General features: G+C 35.9%; 1 protein-coding gene across 2 annotated transcripts in view; it reads right to left on the bottom strand.

Moving 5' to 3' along the window:
• Positions 1 to 2,190: 2,190 nt before the first annotated feature.
• The window catches only part of homer (protein), a 589,932-nt gene continuing 574,446 nt past the window's right edge, over positions 2,191 to 17,676 (bottom strand). For both annotated transcript variants that reach the window (XM_053797555.2, XM_053797556.2), the window contains one exon: positions 2,191 to 14,249. In XM_053797555.2, the coding sequence (XP_053653530.1) occupies positions 14,064 to 14,249 (186 nt within the window). In that variant the 3' untranslated portion in view covers positions 2,191 to 14,063. The remainder of the gene's footprint in view (positions 14,250 to 17,676) is intronic.

The raw sequence follows: 17,676 nt of genomic DNA, 5'->3' as shown, positions 1-17,676 counted from the left end.
TCTTTTCCATATGGAAAATATTAAATTAAACTACAAAGAAGAGATTACTTGCTTAGGTTGGTTTGATATGACATGGATAATGGAATTACACATGAAGCTTACATTTAATATGACAGACTCTGACCAGTATCTGGATACCAAGAAACCTATTTAACATCACTAATTTAAAGAGAAAATAATATTTACAATATCAGATAAAAAAAGACATTTGTACTCACAAAAATAAACCACATGTTAGTAAATATCAATAACCTAAAACATACATTACCTCATAAACCTACATGGGTCTTTAGAACTTAAGTACAAACTCAATATTGATGTACACTCTTCAAAAAAAATGACTGCTTAAAACAAAAGTATAATACAATAGATAAATAAAAATGCTTAACTTTACAAATATAAAAGGTGTTCTTTGGGCCTTGAGCAGCTTCTTCCGAGACACGCTAACAAGAGACAAGATAGTCAAGGGATGGTGAGGGGAGTAGAGCTGTGTGGTGGGGCAGGGAGCTCACAGGAATCTGGATGGCAAACACAAAGAATTCTTTTCACTGATTGTTACCAAATGAAACAAAATCATCATGCAATGGTAGAGTCAATGAAAATATTTTAGAATTGTTTGAAGTTGTTTTGAAATACTGTGTAACATAAATGAATTGAGAGGAAGACATTGTATAGTTCAGATACTAGAAACCTAACCAAAACCTTTCAAGATATAAATGCACAGAGTGATCAATATGAGGGACATTACTGCTGTAGGCTATCTAATGTAGATTAGAAAAGATTAGATATTCAAACAAGTATATTAGAGTAAGCAGCCAACAGGTGGCAAGACCAAGGACAAATAAATCATTGGTGAAATACATCCCTTTTTAAAATGCACAACAAACTGATCTATATGAAAACCTGAGAAAGTTATACAATGGTAATATCAGTAAACATATCAAGTAGCCACACTTGAAATATGCTACATATGCAAATATACTCTCCCTTACACATTATCATCTAGTTTGGCTAATTGTAAAAACTCAGAATATATCAACTCCATTATTTTTTCATGGTTATAACTAACTGTGCTAGGAAATAATCTTAACAACCAACAGTATGAATCTCTTCAAAAAACCACATCAACATTGCCTGACATCTACTTTAAACTTCAATAAATTCCTGTTACTGCTTTCATCAGGCATAAAGCAAACAGGAATAAGTTGACAAGAAAAAGTACATTTTTTTTATTAAGATAAAATTGTGTTATTCTAATATTTCTAATAGTTCAAGGAATTCAATGAAGGAGGGTCAAAAATCAATTTAAAAAGAGATGGAAAAAAAAGTATTCATGGTAATATGACAAGGTAGTATAGTATTTAATATTCTCAGTTTCTCACTATGGAATAATTATAAGACAAAGTCTTTTTCCATTTTTTCAGAAACACTGTTGCAGTAGCAAGAGTCCAAGGTTTACCTCTGAATGTAAAAAAAAAAAAAAAAAAAAAAAAGATTATGAAAATTTGCATGATACTGTAAATGTTCTTCCCCAAATCAAGATTTTTAAAATACTATTTTTAAAAATTGTTGGTACAATACTCTTCTCATTCTAAAATATTTATAAATATGGACAAACTGTGGTCTCTCTTAATCTCTGTGCCATCACTGCTGTCTAAAGATGAGATGGAAAATTATTTTAACTTGTTCTGTTCAAGAATAATATTAATCTAAATAAAATCCACACCCACACAACATGATAGATAAGCCATCATACCAACTGTACTGGCAAACTCTTTTAAATTCATCTACAAAAATTGTGTTCTTCTTGTGCACATCTGTTGCAAGTTTGCAACATGTTACATAGCTAATTAAAATATTCAGTATAAGTACTATTAAGACCTTAAATACTAATTAAAACTTGTCAAAAATGTCATGCATACCAGCAGTTTCTATGGAGACTATTTTTATCAAATCTCTTATCAATTAAAGAATATGGGTGATAGAACAATCACATTTTTTCAGGAAGACTGTCTCACCACCTGCGAGGCTCCACAAATAATAAAAAACTATTATATCTCATTATTCTTGATCAATACAGTTATTAGGCTTAATACTGTAGATGTCCAAGGAGAAACAAAAAGCAGAGTCCTTACCCTCAATGAGGTATGATATAAATTTAAGAGAATGATCAACAACTGAAAATTTAGGTTGAGACAAGAATAAAAACACTAATTATGCATAATGCAATGAAATTTAAGTATTTCTGCATATTCATATATATTATAGATATTACATGCTGCATAACAAAATTAATAACACTGAAGCAAGTGTGTATTCTTTGAGAATTTTTTTAAAACACAGAATAACAACCACATTGCTAAACATACTATTTTGTCATCCTTTAAAAATTTCCTTATTTCTGTTATCAAAGGAAAAGAGGTATGATAAAGGAATACATCCAGTAAAAGTGTTAAAACTGTGGGGAGTCATTTAGCACTAGAAGAAATTTTAGTGAATATATTGCGAATGTATCTAACGCTGACCCCACACAAAGTATATTCCTAGCGACAGTATAATTCTCTGGATTTCTCATGCTATTTTAATGTTCACCATCATTACCCACATTTTTCCTATCATATTAGCTAAAATATTGTTTTACTTATTACGTATATTACTAATCACATCCATTACCAAAGACAGTGTTATGCTCTTGTTTACACTCTACGCATCAAAAATGTTTGGCAAGAAGAGGATATAAAGAAGAAAATATAGAAAATATAGTAGTAGCACAGTAATTATATAAAATCTGGCAAGTGTTCAAGATTTTCCATGAAGTCTCTTATTCAAAATATTACATTTATGTACGTACATTTAAATTAATATTGTATGCCAATTATCTTCTGATGAGCTGTTGGAGTGTCAGCAGGGTATATTTTGTGAAGGGATTCAGGGAAACTGGCTAGCTGGATCTGAGTCCTAGAAATGGAAAGTATACAACGTCTGCACTTTAAAGGAGGGGCTTGAGATACTGGCAGTTTGGAGGGACACCTAAACTGTCGTATCTGAGCACCTCTGCAAAGACAGTACTCACCTATTTGTACTCATCTATTTAGCAGGTACATACTGCTTAGTAGTCACTACACTAGTCTTCAATTCAGTTTGGAAGTGATGAAATGTTGTATTACCAGCATAAAAAAATGTTGAATTACTAACATAAGAAAAATACTGAATTAGCAATTTAAAACGTTTTAAGTTACTGACAAATGTTGCTCATCAATATAAATTTTTATTATAACAATTGAAATTATGTACTAAACCCACAAGGATCTTGTCAATATAAAGTGTTGATTTCCCAATATGCAACATGCATCTTCCTTCCTTGCTCTCTTCATATCTTCACTCTGTTATTTATTATTTATATACTATATACACTTTCCATGTCCTTATACTTTTATTTTTGGCTTCTTCACAACTCTGGTTAAAACAATGCTCTCTCTGTCTCTCTCTTCTTTTCTCTGTTCTCTGTCCTCTCTTTTCTATCTTTCTCTTTTCTCTCTCTCTCTTGTGTTTTGCACTTTCAGTTCCTTTGACAGGTATGAGTACACAAATAATTCACACATAGGAGAAAGAAACTCATGACAATGTTTCAGTCTGACTCTGGCAGAAACATCATCAAAAGTTTCTTTCTCCTATGTGCAGGTTATTCATGTACTGTTCTAGTTATGGTATTGTGCACTCTTATACAAGGCATTCCATCATTCTGAAGGGAACTGTTCATAAAATTGACTTTCACATGGCACTCCAACTTAGCATTCTTTCATTCTTGTGTAGTCTCCTCTTTGTAAATTGACCTCTCAGTAACCCATCACATCATTCTCTCCTAAATTCCCAGCTACACTAAATAATGAAAACTCAGCACTGTGGTCATTGGTTCCTAAGGGTACTTTAATAATAATATGTTGTGTATCTTTATATGTGTATGCTTCTAGACTGTTGTATTCTGAGCACCTCTGCAAAAACAGTGATAATGTGTGAGTGTGGTGAAAGTGTTGAATGATGATGAAAGTATTTTCTTTTTGGGGATTTTCTTTCTTTTTTGGGTCACCCTGCCTCGGTGGGAGACGGCCGACTTGTTGAAAAAAAAAAAAAAAAAAAAAATCTATTAATAATAACAGAGTGAATGAATGAATGTATGTGTATGTGTATGTGTATGTGTGTGTGTGTGTGTGTGTGTGTGTGTGTGTGTGTGTGTGTGTGTGTGTGTGTGTGTGTGTGTGTGTTTGTAAAATTACCTGAAAGATGAGTAATCTATATGACTATGTATTCCTGCAGGAAGACCTCAATAGATTGAACAAGTGGCATGGGAGATGGGTGACGGAATTTATTGTGGAAAAAGTCACGTAATAGAAATGGAGACAGTGGAAGCTGCCCGCATGAAGAACATAAAAATGTAATAAAATATTGAAGTCATCAGATGAAAAGAGGGACCTAAGAGACATCACTGATAAAAACTTGTCACTGGAAAATCATATAAGTGAAAATGAGAAACACTTATGCAACAATGGCCAACTTTAGGATATTATTTAGATACAGAGAAAATGAAGGGACCACCATTTTACAAACATCCAAGTTATGATGATTCACACTTAAGAACAAGGTGCATTAGCCATTATTATTATTATTATAATAAAAAAGAAGCGCTAAGCCACAAAGGCCATTAGCCATAATATTAAAAAAATTAACTGTTTTATGATTGTCAATCATCAGTGACAAACACGTAAAACACAAAAATCATCCTTTAGACTATTTTTTTCTACTGGGAACTAGATTTATGGTCAGAAAAAAAAGTCATTTGTAAATTTGAAAACTAGGAAAGCAACACATTCAGATGTTGGGGACTCATCCTGTATATGGATGGAAAAATGATGAAAAAATTTTTCACATGTAAAACCAAAAATTAGAATACGAAGCAGTAGTATGGTGTCCTTACCTAAAACATACGTGATAACACTACAAAAGAAAAAAAGCTATGAAATGACTCTCAGTACTCAAAAAAAAGTGACTTATGAAGAAAGACTTAAAATTCTGAATACGCTAAATCTGAGTGATAGGAGGAAAAGAGAAGATAACCACATATGCAATTATTAAAGGATATGAATTGGCAAGGGAGACTTACTCAGCCCATCAACTGGTACAACAACAAGAGGACATAACTTTCAACTAAGGAAGAAGACCTGCTGAAAGGATATTATGAAGCTTTTCTTCACAAACTATAACAGATCAATGCAATGGTTTACAAGAGGTAGTGAGTGGTACAATCACTTTAAATTATACAAAAAATTAAACAGTGCATTAAATATTTCAGACAAGACACCACAGACTTACATATACAACTATAGCTACAAGTTGTTAATAAAACAGCTTTGTAAATTGTGAGCTCATTACCTCTGTAACTTGCTCAGCTATCAAAACTTTGGAGTCCAGTCCCTGGACCAATTATGTACCTCTGTAATCTTTTGACTACCGCCCACTAAAAAACTAACTAACAGCTAATTACAGAAGAGCTAAGCTTTTTATTTCAATTTACTATTTAATTTTTTAAAGCATTTAACTAATGTATCATTTATTACCTCTTCTTTAAACTCTTTCAGTTTTCTCTTCTAATTGTGAAGAACTTTTCAGTATTCTTTCATAACATATTCTTCCTAGGTTTTTAGCTATGGCTTCTTGCTCTCCATTTCAATGTTCACATCCTTTTATGTGTGGCTATCATATTTCTTCTTTCCTTCTGTAAGGTAATGAGGCCATGCCTAATACATCCAGTCTTTCTTCATAATTAATTTTTTCAGGTCTGGAAGTTATTTTACAGCACACCTTTAATTTTTTTTTTAAAATGCCTGGTTTTTTTTTTACACAAGGAAACCACACTACAGCTACATAATCCCAAATAAGTTTCTTAAAGGTAATGTGATCTGGCAATAATCTTTTGTCAATACTGACTCCTAGGTACCTCTCTTTATCTGATGGGTTTATTATTTTCTCACAATTTGCATTCTTCGAGTGGCCTGTTTTTTATTACTTTTATTTACATTACATAGCCTCTGTCTACATTAAGCTTCATCATCCATCTTTCAATTCATGTCTATTTTAAGTCTTTCTGCATTTTTACTACTTATTTTATGTATGATCTTCACATAATCTACATACAACTTTACTTTTTTTTTTTTCATTCTGGCAAGTCATTTGTGTAAGTTAGAAATATCATTAAGTCAAGCACTATTGTAATCCTTGAGGCGCTCCACTAGTAACATTAATCCATGAGGGCATTTTACCTCATATCAGTGCTGCATTTTCCTTAACCATAACATATCTCAGCCACAAATAGTTTGCATTATAATTCTCCTACATTTTGATGTTTTCGTATCAGTCTTTCACATGGAATGCTACTGGGAGCTATCTTTATAAGTCATAAATGCAGTGTATATGTAGTTACCAATTTACATGTTTCTACCTACAAAAGCAGAGCTAAGCTCTGATTTTTCTTTAATTTTCCTCTATTTACAAATCCTCATTATCAGTTTTCTTGTAGAACTTTATGATCTTGCATGAGGGTATCCTGCCTCTTTTTTTTTTTTTTTTTTAGATCTGGGGTATATTTTGTTTTATGTTCTCAGTTTTTTCTACCTTGTCCTCATGTTTGTTCTAGGTCTGGAAACCACACTATCTCCACATATTTCAGTTTTGGATTAAAATACATTGGGAATGTGTGTTTTTTTGTGTGCATCTTATTGTCATGAAAAAAGTATTACACAATATCTGCTACAAGCAAAAAACTACAAAAGTTCTACCGTCATTGAAAAAATTCTATCAGTACAATATTACAAAAGCTCTACTCATTACAAAAGTTCTATAAACATTAGAAAAGTTCTACCAATACTACAAAAGTCCTATTTCCACTACAAAAATATTATCTCATCTCCACTTACCAATTCTACCTCCCACTTTGAAAACACTATCTCTGCTTAGAAATTTCCTATCTCTTGCACAAAGAGTTATTTCCACTACAAAAGTTCTAATTCCACTTCAAAAAAATAATGTCCCTGCTGCACGAGAAAAGAAAATAAGCCATATATCTACTGAGTTCTGGAGGTGGATAGGGATGTTGCACTTCTGAGTTATTTGTATTGTGATGCATATGCACTTGTGGAAAGACAGCTATCAAATGTATGGCGATAAATGTGTTACTTTCTTTATGTTACCTTACCTTGGTAGTAAATGGTCGATGCGTTAATAAGAAAAAAAAGCTACTGTATATGTCCTAGTTCAACAGTGCTATCTCTGCTTAAAAATTTTCTGACCATTTCACAACTGCTGTGAAACTCTCATCTCTGCACTGATATTCTTATCTCTTCTACAGAGGTCCTTCATGTAACAGAAAAATATTACAAAGGCTTCAAAAGCTGCATTCTGTAACCAACTAAGCTTTGTCTTCTATTTCTGAATCTATTAACCCACTGGATTTTGTCCCTTAATTCTGAAGTCTGGTATATTAAGATCCATTAGATCAAAGGGTTACTGCATTTCTATTGTAAATTTATATTTGGACCTCAAAATTTATCTTTCAGCTTTTAAAGAAACAAATAAGAAATACTACCACCAGCAAAAAAACTTTAAACAGGATGAAAACCTAATAGAAATATTGTAATTTTCTGTCCCAACCCAGTGAACCATCTAACAAGATAACCTGTATACAAATGAGGCTCTATCCCTTACAACTTGAATATTTAATCATTAATAGGCCAAGCTTGTGAGCAAGAATTACAAGGAAACAAGTCTGTTTAAACAGTAGAATCATCAGTGAAAGAGTTAGGGTTAAAACACAAAGCAGGAATGGAGAGGAACATGGAAGATTTAGGAAGGGCAGAAGATATGTTGACCATTAATGCATATAAATAAGTAATTTTGAGTAAAGGTAACTAACAGTTTGCTTTTGTTATCAAATTACAGAAAAACAACATGATAAACTGGTCATGGACTGGGCCACAAAGGCACTAACCCTCAGAACACCCTCCAGGTATACCCCAGGTATAGGGTGGATTAGGAAATGATGTGGCAGGCATTTCAAATGAATAAAATAAGTGGTAGGTTATAAAATATTATTGTTTAGGTTAGAGTATGTAGAAGAGAAAGAAACTATTTGCCATTAAAAGTAAGATTTAGACAAGGATGTGTGTTGTTGCCATAACTGTTTAATATATTTTTAGGTAGGGTTGTAAAAGAGGTGAAGGCTAGTGTGTTATAAGGTGTGGGCTTAAAGTATAATGAGCTTGAAGTGAAGTGTCAGAGTTGTCACAGTTACTCTTTGCTGATAACACAGTACTTTTGGGAGATTCCAAAGAGAAGTTGCAAAGGAAAGTAAAGAAGTTTGGTAGGATGTGCGGAAGAAGGTAGTTGAAAGGTAGCACAAAAAAAAAAGCATGGCGAGACGAGTAAATAAAAACTCTGGTAAGTAAATAAAAGATTGGAGGGATGAGTATGTAATAACTGAATGTATTTTAGAGATTTACAAGTAGATGTGCTAGCAGATGGGTGTATGAAAGATAAAATGAATCATAAAACAGGTGAGGGTATAACAAAAGATGTGGAGTGTTGAAGCATTTGTGGAAAGAGGGTTGTTTATCAGTGGAGGCAAAAATGGGAATGTACCAGAGTACTGAGTAGTGGTTCCAATGGCATGGTCTTTGAAAAAATGAACCGAGGAAGAAGCTGGATGTTAAATCTGAGCACAATGAGTAGTGTAAACCTTATGTAGAGAATGAGTGTAAAAATTAGGCGGTGGTACGGTGGTTTGAAGGATGTACTTCGAAGAGCAGAGGGGAGGTTGCTGAAATGGTCTGGTCATTTAGTAAAGACCAAGTAAGATAAGTTGACCCAAAGGATTGACAAATCCAGGGTGAATAGGAGGAGGAGGGGTAAGGGACATTCCAGGGAGGTTACAGGGATGAGGTGAAAGAGGTTTTGATTGCTAAGTGGGTGAAAGAGGTTTTGATTGCTAAGTGCTTGAAGATATAGCAGGCATTAGTTAGAGCAGAGTAGAGATCTATGGTTTTAAGGATTTCATGTGCTGTTGAAGTGTCAGCTGTGAGCATGGCAACATTTCTGAAGGGACTCAGGAAAAACTGGTTAACTGGATCTAAGTGCTTGAGACAGAAGCTAAGTGCCTGCAATTTGAAAGAGAGGTGGGGATATTTCACTGCTTTTTATTCACCCCACACCGTTGTCAAACATAAGATGTTTCTCCCTCCTTGCTTCAACATTTAAAGACCATGCATGATATATATGCAAGTGCTGGTATCACTATACTCTCATATGTATGTAAAGCATCAAGGTAATCCCTACAGAATGACTCAAGTATTATCTAAATGACCACTTTCAGGAATTAGGACTACAGCCTAGCCAATGATCACCCAATAAGTTTAAATCCTTTCTTTGTTCAAGAGATGCTTGTTCAGATAGCATGGCCTATTGGTCTCACAATCTCTTCTTACAGTAGGTAGTTCTTAGTGAAACTGGAAGACCACTTTTTGACCAGAGTTAGCAATGAGTACTTTTAATAATAAAAAACTAAATGCAAAATGCATAAGAACAAGCAGTAAAAAGATAAAATGAGTAAAACACATAACACAAATAAATACTATTACACCAAGGCCAAAAAAAGTCGTCATAAGTTAAAAATCCCATTATACCGGTAATGTCAAAAGCTCTCCTGAAAGTTCCCCAAGATTCCTAGAGATACGCCAGTAATTACAAAAATCACAATGAAGAGCCTAAACATCACTCCAGGTGGTTCAGTGAACTTCTTTGTTTTCAAATTATTTCCAACTTTTAATTAGAATTGCTGTTGAAGGTTAACATTTTAGCACTTGGTTAATGGAGTTTAAAACCTATCAACTATACAAGGGTCATTAAGGTTGCATGTAACCTGTTCACCACCAGTCAAGAATACTTTAATACCTAAAATACTGATTAATGTAAACCCTCAGCATATACAAAGACACACACACACCTCTCAGAGCCTATATACTATATACACACATATAGCACTGGTCCAGGAGAGACCATTTCACTACCTGTTTTTGGGTTAGATGTGAATTGTTCCAACCACAGTTTTGCAAGTTTACTTCATTATATTTTTCACAGTTGTATAACCTTATTCAGTAATTTAAAATACCTTAATATCTGTTAACATTTCATAATATTTTCTTTTTAAATCATATTTTAATACGTGTGCATGTGCACATGTGTATGTACATAGATATGTATATGAATGTGCAGGTGCATGTGTGTGTGTACTTATCTATTTGTGGTTCCAGGGGTCAAGTCACAGCTCCTGGCCCAACCCCTTTGCTGGTTGCTACTAGGCCCACTCTCTCCCTGCTCCATGAGCTGTATCATACCTCTTCTTAAAGTTACTGATCCTGCTCCAGCTTCCACTGTATCAAACTCCAGATTATTCTATTTTTTTGACAACTCTATGACTGAAGAAATACTTCCTAATATCCTTGTGATTCGTGTGTGTGCACGCACGCGTGTGCATGTCATGCTGCCTTGATGGGATATGGCTGGCTTGTTGAAAAAAAATATATATATATAAAGAGAAAGAGTGATATACAGTAAAATCCTATTAATGTTAAACAGTATATCATAAAATAAGGCTGCAAAACCAGCCAGTTGTTAAATAAGTATTGAGCGCAAGTAAGTCCACTTTTAACTATGTACCTCCAAATCACATTTGGGTGATTACTTGTGAGAAAAGTAAAAAACTTGTAATTTATCTGAGATTCAATTAATAATCTTAAAATAAACTAAAACTGAATATTTTTTATCTTTCCTTGTAAATAATAGATTTTCATTTATTTCATGAAGACGTTATAATAAAAATAATATGGAAATTATATAAATTAACATCATACATTTGTTAAGTTGAAAGTGAACATAGATAAGAGTAAGGTGATGAGAGTATCAAATGATTTAGATAAAGAAAAATTGGATATCACATTGGAGAGGAGTATGGAGAAAGTGAATGTTTTCAGATATTTGGGAGCTGACTTGTCAGTGGATAGGTTTATGAAGGATGAGGTTAAACATGGAACTGATGAAGGAAAAAAGGTGAGTGGTGCATTGAGGTACCTGTGGAGACAAAAAAACGTTATCCATGGAGGCAAAGAAGGGAATGTACGAAAGTATAGTAGTACCAACACTCTTATATGGGTGTGAAGCTTGGGTTGCAAATGCTGCAGCGAGGAGGCGGCTGGAGGCAGTGGAGATGTCTTGTCTAAGGGCAATGTTTGGTGTAAATATTCTGCAGAGAATTCGGAGTGTGGAAATTAGGAGGAGGTGTGGAGTTACTAAAAGTATTAGTCAGAGGGCTGAAGAGGGGTTGTTGAGGTGGTTTGGTCATTTAGAGAGAATGGATCAAAGTAGAATGACTTGGAGAGCGTATAAATCTGTAAGGGAAGGACGGCGGGGTAGGGGTCATCCTAAAAAAGGTTGGAGGGAGGGGGTAAAGGAGGTTATGTGGGCGAGGGGCTTGGACTTCCAGCAAGCATGTGTAAGTGTGTTAGATAGGAGTGAGTGGAGATGAATGGTTTTTGGGACCTGACAAGCTGTTGGAGTGTGAGCAGGGTAATATTTAGTGAAGGGATTCAGGGAAACCAGTTTTTATATAAACGGACTTGAGTACCAGAAATGGGAAGTACAATGCCTGCACATTAAAGGAGGGGTTTGGGATATTGGCAGTTTGAAGGGGTATGTTATATATGCTTCTAAACTGTTGTATCTGGGTGCCTCTGCAAAGACAGTGTTTATACGTGAGTGAGGTGAAAGTGTTGAATGATGATGAAAGTATTTTTGGGGGGGATTTTCTTTCTTTTTGGGTCACCCTGCCATGGTGGGAGACGGCTGACTTGTTGAAAAAAAAAATACATTTGTGCTGAATTTTATATATACTGCTTGGTTCAACATCAAATTATATATATGAGAGAATCAAGAAGACAGTATAACACTGCCTGATGACAGTGTAACACTGCCTGGTGACAGTGTAACACTACCTGGTTAACAGTGTAAAACTGCCTGATGACAGTGTAACACTACCTGGTTAACAGTGTAACACTGCCTGGTAACAGTGTAACACTGCCTGATGACTGTGTAACACTACCTGGTTAACAGAGTAACACTGCCTGGTAACAGTGTAAAACTGCCTGATGACAGTGTAACACTACCTGGTTAACAGTGTAACACTGCCTGGTAACAGTGTAACACTGCCTGATGACTGTGTAACACTGCCTGGTGACAGTGTATCACTACCTGGTAACAGTGTAACACTTCCTAATGACTGTGTAACATTGCCTGATGACTGTGTAACACTGCCTGATGACTTTGTAACACTGATGAGTGTAACACTGCCTGATGACAGTGTAACACTGCCTGATGACTGTGTAAAACTGCCTGGTGACAGTGCAACACTGTATGGTGACAGTGTAACACTGCCTGGTGACATAGCATAACACTGCCTGGTGCCACAGCATAACAATGCCTGGTGCCACAGCATAACACTGCCTGGTAACAGCATAACACTGCCTGGTGACAGCATAACACTTCCTGATGACAGCATAACACTGCCTGGTGACAGTATAACACCACCTGGTGACAGCATAACACTGCCTGGTGATAGCATAACATTACCTGGTGACAGCATAACACTGCCTATTGACAGCATAACACTACCTGGTGACAGCACAACACTGCCTGGTGACAGCCTAACACTACCTGATGACAGCATACCACTGCCTGGTGACAACATAACACTGCCTAGTGACAGCATAACACTGCCTGGTGACTGCATAACACCACCTGGTGACAGCATAACACTGCCTGGTGATAGCATAACATTACCTGGTGACAGCATAACACTGCCTATTGACAGCATAACACTACCTGGTGACAGCACAACACTGCCTGGTGACAGCCTAACACTACCTGATGACAGCATACCACTGCCTGGTGACAACATAACACTGCCTAGTGACAGCATAACACTGCCTGGTGACTGCATAATACTGCCTGGTAACAGCATAACACTGCCTAGTGACAAACAATATATTTAACAAGCTACTGACAGAGGAAACAACTAGACCTGGTAAGAAACTAAATAATACTATAGTATATAACATTCAGAAGCCCTGAATGAAGACTGTACGAGTTAGCGTTCTAGTAAGGCTAACAAAGTTGATTTTTACCAAACTACTAAAACAATGGTCAAACCTTAGTGATGATGAACATTAAAATAGTACATGAATTGAGTCAGTACATTTTCTAAGAAACACTTGTAAGTGCAACAAATAGAACCTTGAATTATTTAAAGAATACTGATGATCAAAGTGTGTGGTTACTATTGGTCATTTTGCCAAATGTTGAGAAAAAGTCTATAAAAGAAAAAATAATTATCTCAAAGAATTGGCAGCATAAGAGTACTTTTAATTTTATACAGCATTTGAATATGCAAAGAAATAAAGGGAAGTTAAATTTACAGAAATGAAGTATTAATTTGATCTTACATAAGACTACTAGTGGTAGTTTTCATAAATCATGTAACTAGGAATAACAAAAAAAGATTAAAATGAGCTACCAGGAAGATAATGGTAAAGAAAAACAAGTTGCAACACTAAGAAAAATAATTTAGTGAATTTAAAATGCTTTGGTCTACATACTAAACACATCCCATAGTTCCTAGAGGCTCACAGTAACCTGTCTTCTCTCAAGACAAGGAAATAAAGTAAGAAAAAGAAGCTGGGCTAGCAGTGAGGAATGACAGGGTATAACAGATTATTTACAAAAAAAAAAAGGATAAACTGGGATTACAGAAAGGGGAGAGTAAAAAGTGTAGCGTGTTTCCAGGTCAGAAGCGGCCATAATCCCCGCGCTCACTAGACATGCCAGACAGCCTGAAGGCGAATCGTCTTTCTCTGGCCAGCATTGGAGCGGTGCTGTGGGTGGGGTGGCAGCCCCCGACCCGACCCCCCTCAGGTAGTAAGTAGGTGATTCAGTTCACTGTGAAGAGCCAGGAGGTCTTTGATACGTTCCCCTAACTGCACGTTGACACTCTCAACCACACCTCGCTGAGAGTCTTGTGTTGACATTGCTACATCTAGTTGAGACTGGGCACGTGCAGTCTCCATTCGTAACTGTTCATTCTCGTCACTAAGGCGCTGCAATTAGACAAGTACTGAAATTATTTTCTAACAAAATGTATTTTTAATGTATAAAAAGTGCATTTTGTATTAAAAGGAAAGAGAATGATCTACAGTGAAAAATGCTTTACCAAGCAAATAGGAATTCTCATATAACACCTTGGGTTAAATTGTGGTAAATCTGAATACAAATGACACACAAATATGCTATGGAAAAATATGTACTTTATATTGTACAGTGGAACCTCAAATATCGAACTGCTTCCAACTTGACCAATTATGTAAGTGTATTTTTGTAAGTGCTTTTATAAGTGTATTTTTGAGAGTCTGAAATGAACTAATCTAATTTACATTATTCGTGGTTGGAATAAATTCATTCGGTAACGACACTCGAACAGCCGTCTGGAACGAAGAAAGTTCGATATTTGAGGTTCCACTGTACTGATAGGCAGAGACATGCTATGTAATGTCCAGTCATACCATTGATAAAACTAAAATCAGTTTAACATCCTGCAATTTAGCATACCATTGATGAGCTCGGAGAGCATTTTTTTTACTCCCGGAGCCCAGCCACGGACCAGGCTCCAGCCCTTGAAGCTATAACTATAACTTACATTTAGTTAATATGTACCTGTCATCTCTTTTTTCCTTTGTACTCTTTGAATCAGTTGATCAAGCCTTAATCACTACATTTTTCAGTTTTTCTTTTTCTGTGCTGTTAAAAAACTAATTAAGTTTCTTGCCTCAAAATAGAAGTACATCACAGAGAGCAACTAAAATGCCAAAAGTGAGTAGCTGCTTATTATACTTTTTTTCTAGAAATTTATTATCCAAAAAACAAAACAGGACATTTTAATTTCTAAGACTCTTTGGCTTTGTAATTACATACTAGTAGCAAAAGGTGAAGAGATAAACTCTTAGTGTCTTATTTCTGGTATTATATTTTCAACAAACCAGCTGTATCCCACTGAGGCAGGGTGGCCTAAAAAGAAAAACAAAAGTTTTTCTCTTTAAATTTAGTAAATTATACAGGAGGAGGAGTTACTAGTTCCTTTCTCCCAGCATTTTAGTCGCCTCTTACAACAACAATGGCTTACAGAGAAAGAATTCTGTTCCACTTTCCCATGGAGATAAAAGGAAATAAACAAGAACAAGAACTATTAAGAAAATAGAAGAAAACCCAGGTGGGTGTGTATATATATGCATGTGCATGCACATGTAGTGTGACTTAAGTGTAAGTAGAAGTAGCAAGATATACTTGTTATCCTGCGTGTTTATGAAACAGAAAAAAAGTCACCAGCAATCCTTTCATCATGTAAAACAACTACAGGTTTCTGCTTCATATTCACTTGGCAGGATGGTAGTACCTCCCTGGGTAGTTGCCATCTACCATCCTACTACTTCTTATGCACTGCCCGTATCCCACTGAGACAGGGTGGCCCAAAAGGAAAAACGAAAATTTCTCTTTTTAAATTTAGTAATATACAGGAGAAGGGGTTACTAGCCCCTTGCTTTTGGCATTTTAGCTATGTCTTACGACACGCATGGCTTACGGAAGAAGAATTCTATTCCACTTCCCCATGGAGATAAGAGGAAATAAACCAGAACAAGAACTAGTGCAAAGATAGAAGAAAATACAGAGGGGTGCATATATACATGCACGTACATACAAGTGTAGCATGACCTAAGTGTAAGTAGAAGCAACAAGACGTACCTGAAATCTTGCATGTTTATGAGACAGAAAAAAAAGACACCATCAATCCTACCATCATGTAAAACAATTACAGGCTTCTGTGTTACACTCACTTGGCAGAACGGTAGTACCTCCCTGGGCGGTTGCTGTCTACCAACCTACTACTTAGTATTTCTGGTATCTATTGTAAGAAACAGTAAGTTTCCAGTGGTTTTCCCTTTCTACCACTCTCTTCATTCCCCACTCCCTCTCCACCCTCCCTCATCTTTACCCTCCTCATTCTTCTGAGACAGTGCAATAGTGTACTGATTACATTAATGTAGCTCTGTTCTGTTTAATTAACATGTATGAATTTATTAAACAATGTTTAATACAGTATTTATAAGTGAAAAGGAACAGTACTGAATGTGTGGTAAAATATTGGGCAAAAGTTCTTAGTTAAAAAATAAATGAAATTAGTTATAGAACATTATGGAATTAAAATGCATCTCCGATCATAACACAGGTTTCTATGCGAAAATAGATTCCATGCACCAAACACTCAGCCTGCATTGAATTTTCAGGAATGCATTAACGTCTTAAGTTAGGGGCCCTAGTGAACTTTAAAATCTAAACATTTTCATGGATACCTCAGAATTGTAATCAGCATGATTACAGCTGGTAGTTTTGATATTTGTGAAGATCATTCAACACTCTTGGTGATAAAAATATATATAACATAAACACAACCAAAACAATGACAAAATTATCAAACAATAAAAACTACTAACATGAATAAAACACAAAACACAAATGCATACACTCTCATACCAATTTAAAGTAACCAGCTACAGTTAAAAATCCCATTCAATTATTAATGTCAAAACTCCCCTAAAAATACCTAAAGGTTCCTACAGCGCCCAAGTACAGTGGACCCCCGCTTAACGATCACCTCCAAATGCGACCAATTATGTAAGTGTATTTATGTAAGTGCGTTTGTACGTGTATGTTTGGGGGTCTGAAATGGACTAATCTACTTTACAATATTCCTTATGGGAAAAAATTCGGTCAGTACTGGCACCTGAACATACTACTGGAATGAAAAAAGTTCGTTAACCGGGGGTCCACTGTACTTGTAAAACCATGATGAAAGCAGAAAGGCCTAAACCAGGGGTAAACTGCTAAAATGTATTCCATGGTCAGCTGCACACTACAAGTTACACATTGGCACTACAATGGTTCAGGGGAATACCTGTCAAGAAGACAGCAGCGAGTCATGGTACGAGGCGAGGTGTCAGAGTAGGTGTCTGTGACGAGTGGGGTTCCACAGGGGTCAGTCCTAGGACCTGTGCTGTTTCTGGTATTTGTGAACGACATGACGGAAGGAAGAGACTCCGAAGTGTCCCTGTTTGCAGATGATGTGAAGTTGATGAGAAGAATACAATCGGACAAGGACCAGGCAGAACTACAAAGGGATCTGGAAAGGCTGCAGGCCTGGTCCAGCAATTGGCTCCTAGAGTTCAACCACACCAAGTGCAAAGTCTTGAAGATTGGGGAAGAGCAAAGAAAACTGCAGATGGAGTACAGTCTAGGGGGCCAGAGACTACAAACCTCACTTGGGGTGAGAATAACACCAGGCACATCTCCTGAGGGGCACATCAACCAAATAACTGCTGCAGCATATGGGCACCTAGCAAACCTAAGAACAGCATTCCGCCATCTTAATAAGGAATCGTTCAGGACCCTGTACACTGTGTGCCTTAGGCCCATACT

This window comes from Cherax quadricarinatus, chromosome 86 (genome assembly GCF_038502225.1).
Source record: "Cherax quadricarinatus isolate ZL_2023a chromosome 86, ASM3850222v1, whole genome shotgun sequence".
NCBI lineage: Eukaryota > Metazoa > Arthropoda > Malacostraca > Decapoda > Parastacidae > Cherax > Cherax quadricarinatus.
The sequence above is the reverse complement of the archived record's forward strand: the minus strand, read 5'-3'. Positions and strand labels throughout refer to the sequence as shown.